This window comes from Choloepus didactylus, chromosome 4 (genome assembly GCF_015220235.1).
Source record: "Choloepus didactylus isolate mChoDid1 chromosome 4, mChoDid1.pri, whole genome shotgun sequence".
In the NCBI taxonomy this organism is placed as follows: Eukaryota; Metazoa; Chordata; class Mammalia; order Pilosa; family Megalonychidae; genus Choloepus; species Choloepus didactylus.
Window position 1 is genome coordinate 128,876,252 of NC_051310.1, and position 25,012 is coordinate 128,901,263.

Sequence of the window (25,012 nt, forward strand, 5' to 3'; positions counted from 1 at the left end):
TACTGGGAGTGTGAAACACTGGCCACTAGCTGGAAACCCAGTACCTCTGACAAATTTCTAAATCTTACAGAAATCCCATATACTTGCGAAAACCCAGGCAACCGCTGGTACGATAGGTACCTATGTCCAAAAAAACTTATGCTCACCGTATTTAACCCTACTGATACCTCTTGGCTCATGGGTCGCACTTGGGGCTTCCGAATCTATTTAGCAGGATCCGACCCGGGATCTCTTATTTTAATAAAAAAAGAAACTCCACAGCAAATACCGAGCGGCGTTGGCCCCAACAAAGTCCTTAACCCCCTTTATCCACGGCCCTCCAGCCGCACCTCAGCTGCAAACAGCGCATCGCCAACCCCACCACCCCGACCTTTTCTGCCCCCCTCTCATTACTCCTCTCCCCTCCTTGGCCTTATCCAAGCGGCCTTCACCTCAGTGAATTCCTCCCACCCCAATCTTACCTCCTCCTGTTGGCTTTGCCTCTCCACCTCCTCCTCCCTGTATGAGCCCGTCGCCTCCAACCTCTCCTTTTCGGAAAATACAGAGAATAGCCCCTCGGAATGCAATTGGAATACCTCTGCCGTCCCCCTAACCTTTCATTCAGTTTCCTCCACAGGAAAGTGCATCCGCCCTCTCTCATACCACTCTCCCAACCTCACAGCTTGTGCCAGCTACTCATTCCCCGACAGCTCTGCCAAATTTCTTATTCCCCACAACTCCTCCCAATGGCTCTGCTCCTCTACAGGACTTACCCCCTGCCTTAACGTGCGAACCCTCAATACAACTCATGAAACTTGCCTCCTAATTGTCCTTATCCCTAGGGTCCTATACCACAGCGAGGAAGACTTCTTCCTCCGCCTAGAAAGAACTGCAGCTCCTACCCCTCTGCAAAAGCGAGAGCCCATCACCGCCCTCACGGTCACCACCCTCCTAGGTCTTGCAGGCGCTGGCACCGGAATCGCTGCGCTAGCCAGCCAAGGCTCCGCCCTAACTCACCTCCGGGCGGCTGTTGACGAGGACATTCGTCACCTACAAAACGCTATTTCCCATCTTAAAAATTCTGTTAACTCCCTCTCTGAGGTCGTGCTCCAAAACCGCCGAGGTCTCGACCTTCTTCTCCTCAAAGAAGGAGGCCTTTGCGCCGCCCTAGGAGAAGAATGCTGTGTATATGCCAATTCCACAGGTCTCGCCGAAAACAGCCTAAAGAAGGTCCGAGAGGGACTAGAACAACGCAGAAAGAACCGTGAAGCCACCAACTATTGGTCCCACATCTTTGCCCCCCTCCTCCCATACCTCCTCCCTCTCATCAGCCCCCTACTAATGATTATTCTAGCTCTCACCCTAGGGCCCTGTGTTATCCGCAGACTTGTCCAACTTGCTAAAAGCCAGGCCAATGCTGTCTTCTCATCATTTGTGCAAGTCCAGTATCAACGACTTGCCTCTACTGAAGAAGCTAGCCCTCCGCAGCGTCACCACCCTCATCCATCCCGCAAGCAGCGAGGCCCCTCTCGAGCGCCCGGGCGCCACACCAACGCCGAGCTCCAGCCTCTCTGAGCGGCCGTCAATCCTTTTCCCCTCCCCGGCCTCCCCTTTCCCTCATCCCTTGGCGGATCTCTCCGGTGAGCTTCTTCATCTAATTAGAAAAGAAGGGGGAATTGCGGGTTGCTGGTGCTGAGTTCCAACTTGGCGGGCCGGGGCCAGGGAACCTGGTCAGCCCCTGGGGGAGGCGATGGGCATGGGCAGTAGCGCCCTCCACAGCCCCCCCCACCTAGGGAACCTGGCCAGCCCCTGGAGAGGGTAGTGGGCATGGGCAGTAATACCCTCCACAGCCCCCCGGGCCTGAGAAAGTGGAGTCGGCTACAGGCCCCACCTCCCTCACCCAAAATACAACCGTTAGAGGAAGCTTGCCAGAGAAAACCGCCCCCTTTATCTTGCCCGCACACTCCCCGTTGCCAGAGCAACTCCCGCCCCTTTTCAAACGACCTCCGCGCCCTCTCAGAACCAATCCTAGCCTTTATCCCCTCAGCATTGCCATGTAAGGACCCCACACCCCTAACACCGACCCCGCCCTCTATGCCACCCTACATAACTTGTGCTCACCCCTGAATAAAGGCTTTTGTTCTACTACCTTGAAAAGAGAGTGTCTCGCGTCCCTCTCTCGCCGCCCTCCACACCTTGCACGCCTCCGCTGGAGACTTGGCCAAGTCCCCCGCCCCACCTTCGCCTACGGGAAGAGCTGCCGCCGGTACCCCTCAAGCAACACTGAGCGCAGAGGGTTCCGTGACTGCACGCCCCTAGCTGCAACCGCAGTGACTAATATCTCAACCAGTTCTTATAAAAAGAAACTAAAAGCATAAGCATGCATTTAAACTCTGTGAAGTCCTACAGAATACAGGAATTGACAAGTCACATGAAAGAAGGATTAGCTCAATGGTGAAACAGCCAAATGATTTTGTTATGGGACGTATATCCTATAGTCTATACTCCCCTCTTAATAATATCATGAAATTATGTTCCAAAGATCTTCATAACAGATCTTCACAATAGAGAAAAAAATAAGATATGTAGGAGCTCCCGATACCAGAGACTGTTGCCTTCAGAAAGCAGTAAAAAGAAAACAAGGTAAAAAAAAATAAAATACTGATATTAAACTCTACAGTTAATTTAAAAGGGTGAAATTGTAAACTCCTTAAAGAGTTTTTTAAAAAACAAAACCATGCATACAAAGAAGCTCATCAAGAAATAAAGGTTGAGGATTTAAAAAGTATAGGGAATTGGCAGTCAAGCACAAAAGCCCCTATATGAAAGTCATTTTCCTAGTAATTATTAACCTGTGGTAGATGCCCTTTCTAAATGCTCCTATACATTAAAAAAAAAAGACGCATTTTTGAGAATTTACGTCTTTTCACTTATGAGTATAAAGGAAAGAAAATAAAAGCCTTTATTAAGACTAAAGACAAGGATTCTGTCCTTCAATTTGAACTGCTGTAAATCACTTGGGAGCAAAATTCAAGAGGAGTAATGAGAGAAATAATTTACTGAGTGCCTACTATGCACAAAGCTTGGTGCTAATTGCTGTGGAAAGGCTCTCACTCCTTGCAGTGAAGCAAATGAAAAAGGGTAAGGAGTAACTCTACTGACAGGGCACTTGTGTAGCCACCGGGTAGGATCACTGACTTGGCTCTGAAAAGGGACTTTTAAATGGCACCGACTATGACCTCTTCAGGGGTTTGCCCAGGAGTGCAGGCTGGGATCACTCTGGCCTGGGGAGGGCACAGCCTCTGAGGCCTCTTGTTTCTCACATGCTTCAGAATCCTCCAATTTTTTCCAGCATGCGAACATAAATCAGCTTTGTGGAAACAGTAAATCAAGAACTAAACCAATATATAAAGTGGTGGAGAAGCTTGTCTCCACCTGGAAATGTCTGGTAGAATAAAGTATCAAAGCACCAAAAAACTTCTTGATCATAAAAGTCCAAAGGATGATGCTGGTTGGACAAAATGACAGATTAACAAGAATTATAGCTAGTAAATCTGCAGAGATTTTTCCTCCTCAGCTCCTTTTCTGAAAATGTCTTTCCTATCTCTGTTTAACTCTGTATAATACTAAGTTCAGAAAATACAATTATTTTCATTATTTCGTAATGTTGAAGTTTTTTTCTAGTCTTAGAGTGCTTCTTAAAACCTGGGTAAAAACTAAGGAATGAAGATTCCCTACAGTTCAACAGCTTTTTATTCCAAAAATCGAAACTATCAAGGAGACTATCAAGAAGAATATTCAATTTTTCAAGCTGTAATTATCCTATGAAGAGGCAACACTTAAATTTAATTTGTATAGCATGATCATTCTAGAATATAATAGAAAAAGGAGAGGACTTCGTACATAGGCTTGAGTCCCAGCTCTATCATGTACTAACTTTATCATCTGAAGCAAATTTCTTACCTTCCCTGTGCCCCAGATTCTTTATATACGAGATGGGGCAGTAATAATATTTGTCCTGTCTACCACTAAAGATTATCAGAAGGAATCAATAATGTACATAAGTAAATTTATTTAACCTGAGACACCATATAATGGTTAACTCAATGTTTTACATCTCTACTTAAGAAACAATGCCCTAAACCAGCCAAGCACACTAAAGATAAGTGTTGCCAAAAATTTCATTTCCCCTCCAAAGTTTCCTCCACTCCTCCAATAAGAGGGAACACTATACTTCCCCCCCTGAGCTTTAACGTTTCTGGTTACCTTGGTTCTCTTGGACTGTCCTGGCTAGGATACAAACTTTGGGCTCAGCCCAGGAACCGGTTTGGCTTCTTTGGGAATTTTCTCATAGAGCTGATTTTCAACGTAGACCCTGGCTCTAGGACCCAGGGCAGAAGCCCCAGATATGTCCAGGCCTAGGATGACAACCCCAGGCCTCCTAGACTGACAGGCAACAGTTGCTTTGTGGCTTGAGTCACTAGCTCAGAGTGAGTTTCCATTTCTTCAAGACTTACTTTACCCCTTTACTGCCATGTCATGGTGATTGCTCATGTCAAGAAGGGTATAACTCAAGAAAACCATCTACAGAGAGGCATATCAAGTCCTTGCTATGATTGGTGGTTTCAATGCTCACAAGCTCTTTGATATTCTACCCTTCAAGACGTGGAGCCTAACTGCCTCCCTTTGAGAGTGGTGTAGATTTCTAACGAGTGGGCAGGATGGTGTGTGACTAGGTTGTAAAAGGCATTGTGGCTTCCCACTCGCTCTCCCTTCTTGGATCACTAACTCTCTACCATGATGTGAGGACACTGAGGCAGCCCTCTGGAGAGGCCTACGTGGTGAGGAACTGAGGCCTCTTGCAAAGAGCCATGTGAGAGCACCACCTTGGAGGTGGTTCCTCCTGCCCCAGACAAGCCTTTGGATGACTGCAGCCTTGGCCAGTAACTTGGCTGCAGACTCATCGGAGAGCTCGGGCCAGAACTACCCAGTTAAGCTGCTCCCAGATTCTGGAACCTCAGAAACTGGGTGGGATAATAAATGTTTGTTATTCTAAGAGACTAAGTTTTGGAGTAATTTGGTACTCAGCAATAAATAACTAATACACTATGTTTAACAACAATACTGTGATTCTTTCCAAAGAATTCTAGAAATCACACTTTTTACCCACTTCTTCTTTTGACCAGGATATTCTGCCTCAAAAGCAGTGACTACAGAAGATCACAAGCAGGCATGGATTCAAAAAAAAGCCAGTAATCAGTCATTTTCATTAAGTTTTTGACCTCATGATAAATCAAGAGACTGACAACAATCACAATCATGATGAAATAATACCTTGATGTTGTTGAGGTTGACTTCTTGCAGGCTGGGATCGTTGGCTTTCATCTGTTGCAGACTTACTTCCACATTTGTGGGATTAGGTGGTTCCTCAAATACTGGTTTGACCTTTTCCCCTTTGACCACATCTAAAACAAGTTTTTATTTTAAAAAGAAAAGGTAAGGGCTCTCCTATCAAAATCAGAGACAACTTCCCCAAAATGACATTTCTTTCATAATCTTTGATGACAACAATATTCTAATGTGAATGATAGTAAGCTTTATTCTCTACTAAGTAAGCAGGGGAGTAGTGTACCTAAGTTACGATTTGGAAGGTTGATTTTTCTGAGCTGCAGTGAGAAGTCTTAGTGGCTGACACCGCCTGGGGCCAAGAATCTAGAGGATCTACAGAAAACTCCAACTCCAAAAAGAACATCTACTGGCAGTTATTCCTGCTCCATTCGGGCCTGTTTCTGACTATAACATCCAGACAGGCAAAAGATTTGAGGTATAAAAAATAAACTATAATGAATCTTTTAATTTCCCAAATTTCAATACCCCTCTGGCCTCTTTGATATACCCCACTGTCCTCTGATCTTCATTTTGGAGCTTTAATTTTAAGGGAGGTATGGGAGGAGAAAGGATGGAAAAGAAGAACAGAGGAATTCTCAAAAGCAGTTAACAGAAAATGTTTGCAACATACATAACATACAAAGGGTTAATATCCCAAGATTACAAAGATTGTTTACAAAACATTAAGAGACATTTCAATTAAAAAATGAATAAATAATAGAATCAGAAAAATCTCTGTCCCTTTCATCAATAAATAAAAAAAGTGGTTAGACTCTGAAATAAAACAATGAGATACTGCCCCTCCTCGTGCAATTAGCAAAAAAAATACAAAAAGATACTATGTTTGGTGTTGGCAAACATGGGGAAAAAAGCTACCTTATTTATTGTTGGTGAGAATGTAAATTGGTGCAAACTCTTTGGGGGAGTAATTTGGCATTATCCATCAAAATTCAAAATGTGCACATGTTATGACCCAGGAAATCTAAATCTAGAAGTCTAACTAAAGGAAAAATAGTATTAATACATAAATATAGATATTCAGTAATGTTAATTGACATACTGCTTGTGACAGTAAAAAAAGATAAGCAAAATGTCCATCAATGTGAAAAATGGGTAAATAAATTATAGTATAATCACATAAAATACTACATATTCATTAAGAGAATGAGGAAAATCTACAGTATACTAACAAAAGAGCCATGCTTTGAAAAAAATTTAATAATATGTGTATGTATGTGTATGTATAAAAGTTAAGAAGGTTACTCATCAGACTGTTAATAGAAAACATGTTAACAGTCAGCATGCTACCCTCTGATATTGAAGCTAAAAGGGATGAATATTTTTCATCTGTCAAAAGAGCAAAAACTACAAAATTGATAATAACCAGGACTGGGCAGAAATAGGGATTATGACTTTTCTATCACTACCATGAGTGTACAAATGCATACGAAATCAAAAAGGGAAAAAAATATATAAAAGGAATATTGCTCATTATCTGGGTTAAATTACCCACTAAAAATGATGGTTCATAAATATGCTGCTGAGACTAGAAAGCATCTTCCAAGTCTCCAAAAAGAATAAAGTATAATTAATCTAAGAAAAACTGTCATCTTCTGTCTGTTCTCATAGCACCTGGATCACACTGTATCAAGATTATCTGATAATGTGTCTGTCCCTACCACCAATAGATAAGTTCATTTTTAGCAGGGACCATCTTTTATCTTTGCACTTAAGGCTGGAACATTCCTGACACAAGCCAAGCATTTAATAGACAACTGATGAATAACTGAATAAGAGTCTAATTAACTGTACACTTCCCCAGGAAATGTTGACATAGAAGATAGCAGTCTAAAACTTTCAACACCAGTAAATCTGTGCCAGTACGTCTTTCATGCTCCCTGCAGGCATGGCAAAGATCCATTATTGAGACAAAAAGTCACTAGTCTAGAAAAGGAAACTTCTTCATGCTACCATAATTGATAAAAACATCCTCAGGAACATGTAACTATCTGTTTGAAATCTATGTGGATTATATTATGTAAGCTTTTTAACAGCAATTTTATCTGAGTGAATGGACCTACCAAGAGAGTATGCTCTGGGTAAATAATTGGTACTAGTTATTCTGTCAGACAGAGCTCCCACTCTCAGCTACTCTATTCTGGCTTAAACACTCAGCCCAATGACCCTTGGTGAACTGACAAAATCTACTTTCAAGCTGCTGGGAAAAGATCTGGATTCACCAGGAGACCCAGTCAAGAGGCATTCTCCTACCACCAACACCTGAAGGCTCGGAAGTCTCACAAAACCACAGAATCCACACAAACTTACTTCTTACAGGCCCTTTGCCACTGGTAGTGCTGGTCGTTTCTTCATTAAATTTTGGATTGTTGAGCAAATTGTGTACTCCAAGAACAGCTAAAAACAAAAGCAATCAGTGAATGAACATTAAGTTTAGGAAAGCCCATGAGGATTTCCACATTCTTAATTTGCCCTTGAAGAACAATTCTTCATATCATAAAAATAACACTCCAGATCTCCCTTTTTCTTGCAAAGTATATGGTACACATGTAGTGTCATATAAACTTATTTTTAAAAACCCTCCTTCCAAGATCTCCAGCAATCTTCACCTATCTTTTTTACATCTGTCTATATATGTGAAATCATTTAGGATCTGAGGAGAAATGGTCATTTTATTATGTTCCCCAAATTACTGAAAACCTGCTTAGACCCCCTCGTTAAGTAGACTCAATCCCTCAGTTTTCCTATCTGTAAAATGAGAGGTTGGGACTGAGTCTAAGGACTTTTTCAGAGCTAACATTGATTAGATTATTGCATGTATTTTCTAGAGGCACATAGCAGAAAGATCATGGGCCTCTCTCAGTGTAGGCCTCCCCATCTCTCCTAGCAATACAGACCAACAGAAATCATCCTTTCCTCATCTAGTGCATCCCAGGGTGGGAAATAAAATAAGAGACACCAGAAATGTAAGGTCAGATAGGCAAACCGAGATTTTAGCCTCCTGTATTACATGGAAGTTGCACCAGGAGGCAGCATAGTATGCAGGAAACAATACTGGTGGCGATGCAATGCTGGGCAGGCTGCAAGGGCACTTCCCACAGATTCCCCTTTGCCAAGAAATTACAGGTGAGACAGGCCCCTGGAGAGGGAGCCCACACTAGATGATTACCTGTTAACAGCTGGCAGAGGAACAACTCTGAGGGCCTCATCAGCTCTATGGACTGGAAGGAGGGAGGCAGCCAGCAAGGGGAGACAGGGCAAACACTTAGGGCCCACACGTGTAGGAGTTAAAAGGGGGACACTCTGCCTGGGTTTGAATCCTGACTCGGCCACATACAGTTTGACTTGGGAAGTTAATAAATGCCTCTGAACCTCAGTTTACTCTCTGTAAAAACTTTACCTATTACAAGGATTAAATGACTTCCTACAGGTCAGGCAAGTTTCTGGCATTGTCTAGGGAGATGGTGCCCTATTTGATAAACCCAGGCCATTGAGACAATCTCCTCTTGCTCTAGCCCCATAGTCACCAAGCAACCCTCTAATCATATGCTGGTTCCCACTGCCAAGTTTTAATTTTTGTTTTACCTGTTTCCTACAGACCTGGCTAGGGGAATCAACCCCCACTGCCTCTCTCCCCTCCATCTGACTGCTCCTGTACACTGACAAGATCAAATCTCTAGACCACCAAAGCTGAGGACCAGGCTCTGGATGGTGGCGAACACACCAAGACATGGCCAGTCTGGAAGGCCTGTACTGGAGGTCAACCACCACTCCCTGGGTAAATTCTCTCTTTCTGCCACAATAACACGGGCAGGACATTGATACTCTTTCCTATCTAAACCTCAGTGGCTATCAGCCCATCCACTCATAGGCTGCTCTCAATCTGCCCGAAAGATGCACCCTGGAGAAGCAGCTGATAGCCACCTGCTGAGCTCCAACAGACCACCTGATGAGGGAGGGAGGTGGAGTCAGGATGAACAAGGACAGTTTTCTATTGCGATTTCACCCCTGGTTTCACTGTATGAATTTCTAGATTCAGTATCTTCTTAATGATTGGTGTTACTCCCTTTCTCTCCTATAAGCATTTCCTGGGAATTCAAGCCCAGCCCTGCATCCTCCCTGTGGGCCACTCCAGTAGCTCATGAGGAGACCCTTGGTGGGAGCAGTAACCATAGGTACAAATATGTGAACCGAATAGCAACTGGCAATATCATAACAGAAGGGCTTAAAATGTAGCTGAGACAGTGGTGTGCTATTAGTATAAAGGAGGAAGATTTTTTTTTTTTTTTTTTTTTTTTTTACCATTATGTGTTTCTTCAAATGGAATTAAAAGGGGAGAACTCTTAAGAAAGCTGTAGAATGTTTTTAAAAGCATTTCTATCCTTATGGTGACCTGACAATCCTGTGGTAAGTCAAAGCAAACATCCCATTGGGGTTGGAAAAAAGATATTAACACAGAAATATGTTGGTATGTGCATAGAATCTTTCTTGAAGGATCTGCAAGAAATGGGAGAGGGCCTAAATAATTAGGGTGAGAAGACTTACTTTTCATTACATATTCTTTTGTACTTCTTGAGCTTTTCCTATTTCCATGTATAATCAATTCAAATGATGATTATCGTTATTATTTTGTTGCTGTTGTTAAGAAAACTAGAAAAAAACTAGCAGATAGGGTTGAGTATGGATTTACCGTACTGGGTGAACCTGACAGTGAATTACTTTTGCACCCCGGTTAAACTAATGGATCTCTTATTGTGCTTCAAAATGAAATGATAACTGTGGGGAAGAGCAAGAACTTCACGGGAATTTGGTGATGACAAATTGTAATAAGATGCCAAATGAAAAGTTCCTCAGAAAGAGTAAGCTGTTGTTTTATTAAGTTCTCAACACTCCATATTTATTGTCTTTGATTTCTCACCATAATTCTTGAGTTTTATATGATGGGTATTATTTCCCCATATTAGGGCTGAGGAAAATTAAGGTTTGCACAGATGGCTTAGGTCACCTGCCACAAGTCTTCCAGCTACATATGGCTGAAGTCAACCTGGTATCACAGTAATAATCATTAGTTATGGAGAAGCTCAGAGGCTGCTGAGACAGGAATAGTGCATGCCTGGAGGTCACCTAATGGAGCTGAGGACTAACCTGCAAGGTCGTAGAGTTCAGTGTCAGAGGCGCTGGCCAAAGCTTCTTCCAGTTCTGGGTCGAGGGTCACTTTTTCTTCTTTATGAGTTTCTACGGGCTTTTCTTTGGGGATAAAGACTCTCCCTTTAAATCAGAAATAAAAAAAAAAAATTGTGTGCTTTATTGGTAAGTTGATGGACCAGAAAATGTGGCTTTGGCTATTAAGAGCCATAGCATTAAGCAATTGCCTAGTCAGCGGGAATTCCTTAGTGGCTGGACGATGCATCCCGCATTCTCTGTAACACAGAGATCTGTGGAGATTACAGTCCTAGAGCAGAGAGGGAAAGGGTGATTTCTCCCTCCCTACCATCAGCAGGACTGTCCTTGGACCTAGGCAAGAGGGTCTCCTATCTGGGCACCTCACTCTAGAAGCCCCATTCTGGTCCTCTGGCTGCACCCCTCCCTGCCGAGGGAAGAGTCATGGGGCCTAAGGGACAATCCCATCCAGAGTACATGCTGCTTTCCAGACCACACTCCAGGCACTTGGGCCCAGGCATTCCCTCCCACACAGCCCTGAGTCTGCTTCCAGGCCTGCATGACCCCCTTCCCCACTTCCATCCTCCTGAAGGCAGATCACACTGCTGGGTTTGCACCTGCAGGCCGAGGGAAGGCTGTTTGTGGGGGAGTATGGATGAGCTGGGTGTCCAAATACATGCATGAGGCCCCAGAAGTGAGGGATGGACTCATATTTCTGCTAGAACACTAAATTCCAACTGGGTCTTCAAGGTTGCTCTGAAGGTATATTTGTAGGAGGATAGAACATAGCTTAACAGTTCATTAGGTTTTAAATATTTAGAAAAAAATGGCTTGTGGTCCTTTATTTGTGTTCTTCCACTGGACCCTGAAAATATTAGGGATGAGTTCACCCTGAGGGACACACTAGGGAACCCCCGGTGTTTTCCACCTTAAATTGAGGCTGTAGGCCACTAGGATGCTATATCCAGGGTCACTGAGATTAGTATGGTAACCTAGGAACACAGCCACCTCTCTAGAGCACACCAAAGTGATTCTGATTTGAAAGGAAAGACCGACCGGTGTGGTCCAATTTATAGATTGTAGAAGTCTGTGAGCAGCAAGGCCTTCCGTGTCCCCCACATATGCATTCTCTGTCGATGTCTCTCACTTCATCCTGTCAGTCAGATTCCATTTATTTTGCCCCCTACTCACTTCTGAAAATGCTGGTATCTATGCCCTATCTCCCCAACCCAAACTTCTTTTCTGATGAATCCCTTGCTGGGAAGGATGGCATGTCACCTGCTCCTAAGTTCCAGCCAGGCCACCACACTCACACACCACCTGTGTGACAGCTGGTAAAGGTAAACCCAGGACACTCCAGACCTATTACTTCTATTCCAATTCCTCCCTGCTTTTCACTTTTTGCTTTTCTCTTCCTTATGGAGCTGCTCTTACTTCTTAGGCATGCTCTTTAAAATTGGTTTCTTCCATTTTTGATTTTTGTAGTTCCCTAAAGATACCTCCCTACTGCCTTCTCTTTGTCACCTTGGATAGAACAGATGGTTGGCTCCAGCCTCAAGCAATTGGCACCCAATCTCTTTTCATGTCTCCTCGATTAGCCTGGTCATGGGAAAGGAAAGGGTCAAACTCAATGTCAAGAACTATCCCTTATGAAAACACTCCAGGAGACTTCCTTGGTTACAGGGACTACTTATTTCCTGATGATTTCCCCTGTCTTCAAATGGTTGGATAAGTAACCAAGAGCCAGTCAGAACTGGGCTCCCCAGGAGTGGAGAGAAGACATTGCTTGCAGTCAACCTGGGGCATCCTGGCCAAGGAGGTCTCTACCACTGACTTACATCCTACTTCCTGCCCCAGCAGTGGCATCCCAGCCAGAAGGAAAATACAGTGGGAGACAAAGTGGGAGAATGGCCCAGAAGATAGAAAATGAAAAAAAAAAAAAAAAAAAAAAAAATCAATGAATCAATCAATAACATCTTAGACAGTAGGATTCATCCCAGACTTAATTTTCATAATATTTGCAGCCTGAAGCATTTTCTTTCTGACTCAGCTGATCTAGGGTCTAGAGGCAAAACAGGATTTCTAACTTACTCTTTTCTGGTACTATTTAAGATTACTCTAAATAGCAGGTACCAAGGTGACCCAACAGTTATCAGTATTCAAAACTACTGTCGATGTGGATCCATTCCTGGGGGTTCACCCAAACAACGGGTTCTAAGTGAATAAACCTGCACCAAGAGGTAAACCTGACCCAGGAAGCTGGGGCCCATGGCAAGAGCATTCACAACTAAGGGGCCACAGCCTCTCTCCTAAGGACCTTGCAGTCGCCTCCCACTGCCCTTAGAGCCTCTCGCTGGTCCTTCCACAGCACTGCAGACTCCTTACTCTGATCCCTCTGCTGTTTGGCAAACTTGCTTTCTGCTCATTTCATTAAATTGTGCTGCTTCTCCTAATCTACGCTGTGCAACTGTATACCCCTCTTCTATCCCCACTTATTACGCAGACAGCTCCTGAACTCCTAACACCTCCACGAACTATCTGTACATGTATCAGGAGATAATTTACCATAGCTACTCCTGAGATCTCTGAGGGTAAAAAACTACAGCTTTGCCCTTATTATACTCTTATTGCCCTAATACTTGATTTTAACTTGGGCTTTGTTGAAGATTTGACATTATAATTTTTTTCTTTCTCAATTAAATTAGTCCAATTAGCAACGATGCTGCTATAGAAACAGCTCCATATTTCTATGGTTAATCCTTGGCTGTTTGCTCAATTTGTCACTGTTCAACTTCACTTTCTTAATCAAATGGCATTCTCAGTATGCATGATCTATCGAATGTACCAGAGGAGAGCCACGATATTACATAAGAGAAGCCAGCAGCATTCTGACTCGTAGCCACACAGCCACAGTACAGCTGAAAGACGGCATTCATGCAAACCTATATTTACCGAGTGCCTCCCCTGTGCCAGGTGGTGGGCAGGGGTACAAGGCAGATATAGTCCCACCATTAGATTATAGTTTAATGTGGAAAACATGAAAAAACAAAGTTAAAAAACAAAAACAAATAATGAACACTGTCAGAGGGCTGTGAAAGCAACAAATAGGTGTCATGATAGAAAGAAGGAAAATATTTTGACACAGTGGTAAGCGAAAGCCCAAGGACCTGCATTTAAGTTGAGACCTAAAGGATGAGAACAAGCCATGTGAAAAACAGGGCTGTGGGTCAGAAGGAAGAGTCCTTGAGAAGAAGACCCTGAGATGGAGAAGAACTCAGATATGGAGAACTGAATGAGGGCAGTGGGGCTGAGGCTTAGTGACAGTGGAAAAGAAGATGTCTGAGAGGTGGGCAATGGCTAGATATTGCAGGGATCTGAGGACAACAGGAAGGATTTGGGACTTTAAGCAGGGAAGTAACATGACCTGGTTTGTGTTACCAATGATCCCATTAGTATCTATGGGCCTAAGTCACTGTCTGTAGCTGAGGAACCCTGACAGGCTATTGTTATCCATTCTTCCTCCAAAGAGGAACTCAGGGTTGGGATGAAAGGAGGAGAATTTTCCTTGTCTTGGTTCTAAGTTCAGTCCCAAGATGGAGAAACATGTCCTTGCTCTTTAGAGCCATATTCAGCTCTGTCATAGTGTTGCCATTACTAGATCACAAACTCACTGAGGCCAGAGCAAGGTCTTTTTCACTTGTGGTCTCAGTGCCTGGCACACAGCTCTGCAGAAGAGGTGCTTGGTAAATGCTGGATGAGTGAATGAATGAATAACTTCTAATCATAGCACTAAGGTTAGGGGGTCTCGTGCCAGTGCCATCCTAGGCAGGGAGAAGAAAGGCCACAAGGGACTTCTGTAGTTGGTAAAGCTCAGGGCTAAGGGGAACATGCCAGCCTCTATGGAGGCTCCTTTCAGCATGACACTACTTCACACATGCAAAAGCTTTTCTTTAGGTTTCAAGATTTTTTTTCATAGAACCAATTTGAATATCATCACAACCTAAATATTCGTTGACTTAGCCCACATATTCTGTGATAATTCTTTAAATACTGATTCCAGTCCACGGGTTTAGTTCCCATTCCCAGGCCACTTCCCTCACTTGACCCTCCATGGCAATCCATTGGGAGTACCTTTGTCCCCAGACACGCTGCCTGTCCTCCTTACCTTTCTTTTCTCCAGTGAAGGGCACAAAGTCTTCCCTGTCTTTTTGTTCCAAAGCCTCCTTCTCCAGGTACATGAGGAGGTGCTCGCGGTCAAACGGGCCGGTGGCTGCTTTCTGTGTCTGGTCTTTCTGTCGGAATCCAGCTGGCAGCAGTGCACTCTGACAAGACAGAAGTGTGGGCAGGGAGGGAAGGGTGTCTCCTGCTGGTACTTTGTTACTTCCTCTCCCTACCCCTTTTGCATCACAGAGGCAGGGAGAAGGATTCCTATGTGGAGATGCTGGGGTGTGCTGAGGGAGAGGGTCTCTGGGAGAGTTCTCAGGCCCTCCCTACACTAACATCCTATGCTGAGAAGAGGGATCCCAATGGGCTCAGGCAGAATGTGGACTGCGGGGCAGCCCGACGTCTTCTGCAGCTGCCTGCTAGAATCTGGTGGCAAAAAAGCCATCCACCCTTCGGAGCCTCTCTCCTTGTAGATCACGCTCAGGCTCGGCTGGCTCTGCACACGAGGTGCTCCCAGGCAGGCATATGGAGACCCTGAGAAGTAGCCAATATAGCTACAGTCTCTTATTTATAACCCCTCTCCAGGGGAAACATCCAAGTGTGTAAGTGAATGTTATAATAGATGTTAAGGATTGCTTACATTTTGAGAGTCCTTCCCTCAGTTCAAAAATTAAAAACAGATACAGGTATTTTCAAAGGTAAATTTGAATGCAATATCCAAAGAATCTTGCCTATCAGAATAAATAATTTTATTTTGGTGACACTTGAATTTACAGTAAAACCACTATTTTAACAACTCAGATTCTAAATTTAAGATAATAGCTTTGGGGGCTGAAGAAAGTGTTTTCTAAACAAACAAGATAACAGGCTACTGAGCTTTTCAAGAACTCAAAAATATTAGAAGCTCATTTAAATTTACTTGATATTTTAACGGTAGTCTTTCTAATCTTTCCATTGTTGTAGGATCACCTAAGATTTCAAGTTATCTGTGCATGTGAAAGAAAGGAGCCCTTGGAAACGATCTGCATTCGGGGTTAAGGGCCTGGATTAAGTAGCATCTCTGATATTTACCAGTGTGGGATCTTATGTAAACTACCTCTTCAGAACTGCCTTATTTATGAAATGCGAATAATACGATTTACCTCAAGGGCTGATGTGCCCAGCAAAGTGTCTGACTCATAGAAAAAACTCAGTGAGATGTGTTCCCTTCCTGCTTTGTCTTCTCTTTTCCCTCAGTCAGACCAGCCCTTCCTCAAACAATGGAAAATATTTTCCCCCATTTACATTAAAATTTTTTTTTAAATTAAATTCAGTTTTATTGAGATATATTCACATACCATACAATCATCCATGGTGTACAATCAACTGTTCACAGTGCCATCATATAGTTATGCATTCATCACCCCAATCTATTTTTGAACATTTTCCTTACACCAGAAAGAATCAGAAGAATAAAAAATAAAAGTAAAAAAGAACACCCAAATCATCCCCCCCATCCCACCCTATTTTTCCTTTAGTTTTTGTCCCCATTTTTCTACTCATCCATCCATACACTAGATAAAGGGAGTGTGATCCACAAAGTTTTCACAATCACACTGTCACCCCTTGTAAACTGCATTGCTATACAATCATCTTCAAGAGTCGAGGCTACTGGATTGCAGTTTGATAGTTTCAGGTATTTACTTCTAGCTATTCCAATATGTTAAAATCTAAAAAAGGTTATCTATATAGTGCATAAGAATGTCCACCAGAGTGACCTCTCGACTGCATTTAAAATCTCTCAGCCAGTGAAACTTTATTTTGTTTCATTTTACTTCCCCCTTTTGGTCAAGACGTTCTCAGTCCCATGATGCCAGGTCCAGAGTCATCTTTGGGAGCCATAACCTGAGCTGCCAGGGAGATTTACCCCTGGGGAGTCGGGTCCCACATAGTGGGGAGGGCAGTGAGATCACCTGCCAAGTTGGCTTAGCTAGAGAGAGAGGGCCACATCTGAGCAACAAAGATGTACTCAGGGGGAGACTCAGGCACAATTATAAGCAGGTTTAGCCTCTCCTTTGTAGTAATGAGCTTCACAAGGGCAAGCCCCAAGATAAAGGGCTTGGCACATCAAACTGCCAGTCCTCAATGATTAAACTGGCTTTTGAGAATTACTTTTGCTGTATCACATTGTAAATGTGGTGACTGAGGTTCTGCATGAACTTGTAAAAGTAAGTGACCTGGAACAGGATCTAAATTTTCTTAACGGTACAATTCCACAGTCGATTTGTTCAAACACCACAATTGCAAGGAACTTTGAATAGGAAGTGAGATACAGTAGGTTAGTATAGGCTGGAGTGAAATAGTGACACATCCTAGAGTAATTTGGGCAGATAATAGAAAATATATTTACAGCCTCCCCCTCCCCAGCCCCGAGGATCTGGGGGAAGGTGCGGATGTGTTGGACATCCTCACCTGGACTGGTGTTGATGTTGTCACAAACATTGGGACTGGCGGTTTGATGTGCTGACCCCTCGAGCATGGGACTTGCCCTTATGAAGCTCATTACCACAAAGGAGAGTCTAAAGTATGTAATGGTGCCTAAGAGTCTCCCCCTGAGTACCTTTTTTTTGCTCAGATGTGGCCCTCTCTCTCTCTAACTGAGCCATCTCGACAGGTGAACTCGCTGCCCTCCCCCCTACGTGGGACCCGACTCCCAGGGGTGTAAATCTCCCTGGCAACACAGAGTATGACTCCCAGGGATGAATGTGGACCCAGCATCGTGGGACTGAGAGTATCTTCTTGACCAAAAGGGGGATGCAAAATGAGACGAAATAGTTTCAGTGGCTGAGAGATTCCAAATGGAGTCGAGAGGTCACTCTGGTGGACATTCTTATGCACTATATAGATAACACCTCTTAGGCTTTAATGTATTGGAATAGCTAGAAGTAAATACCTGAAAATACCAAACTCCAACCCAGCAGTCTGGACTCCTGAAGACAATTATATAATAATGTAGATTACAAGGGGTGACAGTGTGATTGTGAAGACCTTGTGGATCACACCCCCTTTATCTAGTGTATGGATGAGTGGAGGAATGGGGATAAAAACTAAAGGACAAATGGGGTGGGATGGGGGGATGATTTGCGTGTTCTTTTTTCACTTTTATTTTTTATTCTTGTTCTGGTTCTTTCTGATGTAAGGAAAATGTTCAGAGATAGATTGTGGTGATGAACGTATAACTATGTTACACTGTGGACACTGGATTGTATATCATGGATGATTGTATGGTGTGTGAATGTATTTCAATAAAACTGAATTTAATAAAAAAAAAAAAAAACATTAAAAAAAAAAAAAAAGTAAGTGACCTGGAACCAATCAGAAGAAGAACACAGAATTTGCATTTGGAGCCAGTGCTTCTCTACTCTATTGTCTAAGGACCAAGCCACATCATTCATCCCGCACTGTCATTAACCACTCGGCTTCAGCTCCTCATCACTCACCTCAGGACCTAGGTCATCAAGTACATTTTCCAGCTGCTTCAGTTCCTCTTCTGAGAGTTTGCCAAGAAGCTCATCTTCATCAATGTTCTTGTATTTTTCCAGCTCTTTTTGAAAAGGGAGTGCCATGGCTTCTTAAATGCCTTTCTCGTGGACCGGGAACATTTAAATGGGCCAGCTTCCTGAGACTTCAGAACACTACCAATAAGAAAGAGACACTGTTTTCTCCTTTAAGTAAACAGGACCTGTTAACAGGAGACAGTGCTACACTATCTGCCAATGGAGTCTCTTTAATGGACCAAATAACCCAACTAAGAGGTAATATTACCTCTATTTGCATAGCAACCTGACAGCTTACAGTATGTCTTCGTATATATTATTTCACTTGTTTTGATCTTTTACAACAACCCCGTGAAGAAGCTTGGACTGATATTATCATTCTCAATTTTACAGATGAAGATTCTGAGACGAAGGTGGCGGGGTCACAGAGCTGAGGCTGCCCCAGGCCTTGTGATCCCCTTGCAACAAGTGCCTCCCCCCACCCCTCCACTACTCTGTCTCCCTCGGCTTTCCTAGAAAAACAGCGGAGAACAACACACTGATTGTAAGGCAGTTGTAAGAAATGTACTTGTGTCTTTTCAGAGGGTGAGTGATGTGAAGAATACAAAATGAGACTCATTCAGGAAAGAGAGTTTAGAAAAGTCCATGTGAGAAAGCATTGTCCAGTAACTCCCCTGCAATTCAACTAAGTAAATCCCAGCCACATACTCATGCCCTCCATTTTCCTCTTCTCTCTCCTTTCTTCATCTCCCATTCTTTTTCTATTTCTGTTTCCTTTTTGTTTCTTTAACCATCCTTCCTAATTCTTTCTTTATAACCCTAGTCCATTCTCCTTCCAACCTCTTCTTGTTATATCCAGTCCTAAATTTCCATTCAAAATGAAAAATATTTACTCAACCCTTTCTCCTTGCAGAGAATTTTACAGATCTTTCCTAGAAAGATAATGATGTATTCAGGAAATAGAAATTCATTTAATTGATTGTATTTCTCCTTAGGAGGAACTGATATCAATCAGATCTTTCAAGGCAATAAATATTTGCTGTACATCATATGTCAGGCACCATTCTAGAGAATGGGGATACAAAGATAAACAAGATATGACCCCTGTCCCCAAGGGGATCACAGCTTAGTGAGGCAGACACCCAAAGAGCAATAATACCATTTGATAAGTATTATAATAGCAGAAACACATAAAGTGGTTGTAAAAACATATAAGCATAGGGCAGCAAAACTATTCTGTATGATACCATAATGGTGGATATATGATATTATGCATTTGTCAAAACCCATAGAACTGTACAACACAAAGAGGGTACCCTGATGTAAACTATGGGCTTTAGTTAGTAATAATGTATCAATATTGGTTCATCAATTATAGCAAATGTATCATACTAATGGAAACTGTTACTAACAGGGGAAACTGTGGGTATAGGGAGGGGAGTGAAGGGGGTACATGAGAACTCTGTCCTCTCTGCATAATTTTTCTGTAAACCTAAAACTGCTCTAAAAAATAAAGTCTATTAAATATTTTTAAAAACACACACATGAGAAAATAATCACTGGGGAAAGGAAAGGAGGAGGTATGAGGGGGTACTGTGAAAAAGAAGTTGCTTTTGAGCTTTGAAAGAAGAGGTCATAAGATGGACATGGATGGAGAAAGGTCATTCCAAGAAAAGGGAACAGCATAAACAAAGGCACAAGGATAAGAAATTATATGATATATGGGGAAAATAGTTGATGTGGGTAGAGGGGAGGATTCTCTTGGTGGAGGAGAGAGGAAAGAACTAAAGATAAGGAAGGGACATGTGTGAAGGGACCTTCCTTACATGCCCTGTGAAGGAACCTGGGCTTTATTCTTTTGGGGATGGGAGCCACCACAAATTTTTAAAATAGAGGAATAATCAGAGCAGACTTGTGTTTTCTAAGACAATCCAAATGGCAAGAATGATGAACGTGCTGGCACATACTGAGACTAGCGGCAGGTGGGCCACTTGGGAGCTGTTAGAATGTTGTTCTCTTGCCTTATTAATTCAACTGCTCACCATGTTCAAGTTTGCAGGTTCCTATTTAGGTATCCTGTTCTCATACTATATAACTCTTTATCTTCCCATTCACCCTCTTTTAAGCTTCAATTGCTACATTCTGGTCAAAATGTCCCATCCCACTAAAGTCAGAGAAACCAACTGGGTCATAATATGCTTTGTTCTGGTCCCAGCTACCATTAATTTATTAAGTATCCCTAGACAAGGACCTTGATCTGCCAGGGCCATATCCATCAGATGAGCTGGCTGACCTACCCTATGCAATGGACTATAAGATGCACAATTTCTCACATTTAACATTCTGAGATTGAGATGTGTCTTACAATTGATGGTGTCCTACAATCACTGTTGACCCAGTAGTAGTCAAGATGTACTTGGCATTTGCCTGTGTATGTGTAAACATCAAAATCACCATCTTTAAAACCAGCAGAATAAGTTTCAGGGTTTTGAAAGAAAATCCCAGGGACAACTGTGGAATCCTTTAAAACCTAGAAACCTAATCATCATGAGGAGTGAATAGGGGAAGAGGTGACTCAGATGTGTTTAGCAACACTCCCAAAGGAAGATCCAGATTAGCCAGTTCCACGTAATTACAGAGCAGGTTTAAGAGACCAGCATCTTAAGGGACTGAAAATGCCTACTTGACCAAAAAGGGTAAAAAAGAAAGGTAACAAGCTGAGGTAACAGTGGCTGAGAGATCCCAAATAGAGTCGAGAGGCTATCCTGAAGGTTTCTCTTATGCAAGCTCCAACTAGACATCCCAAACGGCCACAATATGCCATGCCCTTACCAAAAGTCGTCCCCAGATATCTAGGTCCCCACCTGAGATTCTATAAAATGATTCACTCACTAGGTTTTATTGCTCAGAAACTTAAATCCACCAGAGTGTTCCTATGCCAGACAAGTCCTAAAACCCAGAGGAAACAGCCTCTTTAAGAACAACAATCAGATGCAACCCCCTTCCCCATACTGTCGACACCCTCTTTCAATATGAACAAGTTAGGGTGCTCACTGCCTAGACACCCCTGGAGATGGAGAAAGTGATTAAGTGAGAGGAAGGGGTAGCAACAAACAAGATGAGATTTAACAAAGGTCTACGAATGCTGAAACTATATATAAATATATATATTTGTTTAGATGCTGGGGTGTTGGAATAGCTGGAAGGAGGTAAATGACATGGTGGAACTGTAACCTGTAACATCCTTTGAAATTTGCTCTACAGCTACTCATTGAATTGTGCTTTGACAGTCTTCACCTTTCTGTATATACCTTATATTGCATAATAAATGAAAGAACTGAAACTGTGGAATTATAACCCTAACCATTTTTTAAATTACCTCTATAACCGCTTGTTGAGCAGTACATTGAAAGTCAACACCTTTCTGTATGTATGTTATATTTTACAATAATGGAAATTGCTGAAGTTGTGGAACTGTGACCCACAACATTCTCTGAAGTTTGTTCTCTACTTATTAAAATAGTTATCACTTATTAAAAAAAGTTATCACAGTTATGTATATATGTTAACATTCACAATAAAAAATGCATTAAAAAAATAAACCAGCATCAATGACTTCTAGTTTTTACATTTTTTTTTTAACACTCTTGACGGTATAGAGGAGATATTGTGGGGGGCGGGGGGAGAGAATAATGGCCGATTCAAAAAGTTGAACTCTAAATGTGAAGATGTTTTAGGAATGTCATTTACCTTTCCCCTTTCTATGTATGTATGAAAGTGACAGAATTTAAAAAATCAATGTCTATTCATAACAGCTTTATTTGTAATATCCCAAAACTGGAAGCAACCCAAATGACCATCAACAGGTGAGTGGATAAACAAACTGTGTTCTATCCCACACAATGGAATAAGTAGTCAGCAATAAAAAGGAATAAACAAAACACCACAATTACATGGAACTTTGAATAGGAAGTGAGATACGGTAAGTTAGTATACGGTAGAGTGAAATAGTGACACATCCCAAAGTAATTTGGGCAGAGAATAAAAAATATATTTACAGCCTCCACCACCAACCCCCCTGGCCCCGAGGAGCTGGGGGAAGGTGCAGAAGTGTTGGACTTCCTTACCTAGACTGGTGTTGATGTTGTCACAAACATTGGGACTGGCCGTTTGATGTGCCAAGCATTCGATCGTGGGATTTGCCCTTATGAAGCTCGTTACTGCAAAAGGAGAGGCTAAACTTGCATATAATTGTGCCTAAGAGTCTCCTCCTGAGTACCTCTTTGTTGCTCAGATGTGGCCCTCTCCCTCTCTCTAACTGAGACACCTCGGCAGGTGAACTCACTGCCCTCCCCCCTACGTGGGACCCAACTCCCAGGGATGTAAATCTCCCTGGCAATGCAGGATATGACTCCCAGGGATGAATCTGGACCCGGCATCGGATTGAGAATATCTTCTTGACCAAAAGGGGGATGCAAAATGAGACGAAATAGTTTTAGTGGCTGAGAGATTTCAAATGGAGTCGAGAGGTCACTCTGGTGGACATTCTTATGCACTATATAGATAACACCTCTTAGGTTTTAATGTATTGGAATAGCTAGAAGTAAATACCTGAAACTACCAAACTCCAACCCAGTAGTCTGGACTCCTGAAGATGATTATATAATAATGTAGATTACAAGGGGTGACAGCGTGATTGTGAAAACCTTGTAGATCACACTCCCTTTATCTAGTATATGGATGGATGAGTAGAAAAACGGGGATAAAAACTAAATGACAAATAGGGTGGGATGGAGGGGATGGTCTGGGTGTTCTTTTTTTACTTTTATTTTTTTACTCTTATTCTGATTCTTTCTGATGTAAGGAAAATGTTCAGAAATAGATTGTGGTGATGAATGCATAACTATATGATCGTACTGTGAACAGCTGATTATATACCATGGATGATTATATGGTATGTGAATATATTTCAATAAAACTGAATTAAAAAAAAAAAAAGGAATGAACTATCAATACACACAACATGGATGAACCTCAAAATAGTTTTATTAAGTGAAAGAAGCCAGACCAAAAAATGATTGTATACTATATGATTCCACTTATCTGAAATTCTAGAAAACTAATCTGTATGGCAGAAAGCAAATCAGTACTTGCTTGGGGACGGAAGGGAGGTAGGAAGGGGCAACAAGGTGGGATTACAAAGGGGCATGAGGAAACTTTTGGGGTTTATGGATATTTTTCACTGTCATTACTATGGTGGTGGTTTCACGTGAGTATACATATATCAAAACTTTAAAAACTGGTATTTTATGCATGAGTTTTCTATAAAGCTACATCTTCTCTAATAAAAACTCACTATAAAGAAGACTTAAATTGTATACTTTAAATATGTACAACTTTTGTATGTCAATTCTATCTCAATAATAAACAATTTCAAAATGTGTAAGTCTAAAACAGCTCTTACAATAAATACAAAGTAAAAACTGCATTTTTAAGAAAGCATTGCATCATATTTTTTTTTAATCATCATTTTATTGAGATATATTCACATACCATGCAGTCATACAAAACAAATTGTACTTTCGATTGTTTACAGTACCATTACATAGTTGTACATTCATCACCTAAATCAATCCCTGACACCTTCATTAGCACACACACAAAAATAACAAGAATAATAATTAGAGTGAAAAAGAGCAATTGAAGTAAAAAAGAACACTAGGTACCTTTGTCTGTTTGTTTGCTTCCCCTACTTTTCTACACATCGATCCATAAACTAGACAAAGTGGAGTTTGGTCCTTATGGCATTCCCAATCCCACTGTCACCCCTCATAAGCTACATTTTTATACAACTGTCTTCGAGATTCATGGGTTCTGGGTTGTAGTTTAATAGTTTCAGGTATCCACCACCAGCTACCCCAATTCTTTAGAACCTAAAAAAGGTTGTCTAAAGTGTGCGTAAGAGTGCCCACCAGAGTGATCTCTCGGCTCGTTTTGGAATCTCTCTGCCACTGAAGCTTATTTCATTTCCTTTCACATCCCCCTTTTGGTCAAGAAGATGTTCTCCATCCCACGATGCCGGGTCTACATTCCTCCCCGGGAGTCATATTCCACGTTGCCAGGGAGATTCACTTCCCTGGGTGTCTGATCCCACGTAGGGGGGAGGGCAGTGATTTCACCTTTCAAGTTGGCTTAGCCAGAGAGAGAGGGCCACATCTGAGCAACAAAGAGGCATTCAGGAGGAGACTCTTAGGCACAAATACAGGGAGGCCTAGCCTCTCCTTTGCAGCAACCGTCTTCCCAAGGGTAAAACTTATGGTAGAGGGCTCAACCCATCAAACCACCAGTCCCCTATGTCTGTGGTCATGTTAGCAACCATGGAGGTGGGGTAGGCGAATACCCCTGCATTCTCCACAGGCTCCTCAAGGGGGCACTACATCTTTTTTTTTTTTTTCCTTGTTTGTCTTTTTTCTTTTTTTTTTTTTAACTTTCCCTTCTTTTTTGAAATCAACTGTATGAAAAAAAAGTTAAAAAGAAAACAAACATACAATAAAAGAACATTTCAAAGAGACCATAGCAAGGGAGTAAGAAAAAGACAACTAACCTAAGATAACTGCTTAACTTCCAACATGTTCCTACTTTACCCCAAGAAAGTTACATACTATAGCAACATTTCAGTGAACTTGTTCCTACTACATCCATCAGAAATTAACAGACCATAGTCATTTCTGGGCATCCCCAGAACGTTAAATAGCTTATCTGTTCTT

General features: G+C 42.2%; 1 protein-coding gene across 1 annotated transcript in view; it reads right to left on the reverse strand.

The window, feature by feature from the left end:
- The window catches only part of TMOD2 (tropomodulin 2), a 79,179-nt gene that overhangs the window by 37,535 nt on the left and 16,632 nt on the right, over positions 1-25,012 (reverse strand). The window contains exons 2-6 of the mRNA XM_037833970.1: positions 18,189-18,383; positions 14,711-14,867; positions 10,531-10,653; positions 7,696-7,782; positions 5,314-5,444 (exon numbers count right to left, since the gene is read on the reverse strand). Coding sequence (XP_037689898.1) covers positions 5,314-5,444; positions 7,696-7,782; positions 10,531-10,653; positions 14,711-14,867; positions 18,189-18,314 — 624 coding nt within the window. The 5' untranslated portion in view covers positions 18,315-18,383. The remainder of the gene's footprint in view (positions 1-5,313; positions 5,445-7,695; positions 7,783-10,530; positions 10,654-14,710; positions 14,868-18,188; positions 18,384-25,012) is intronic.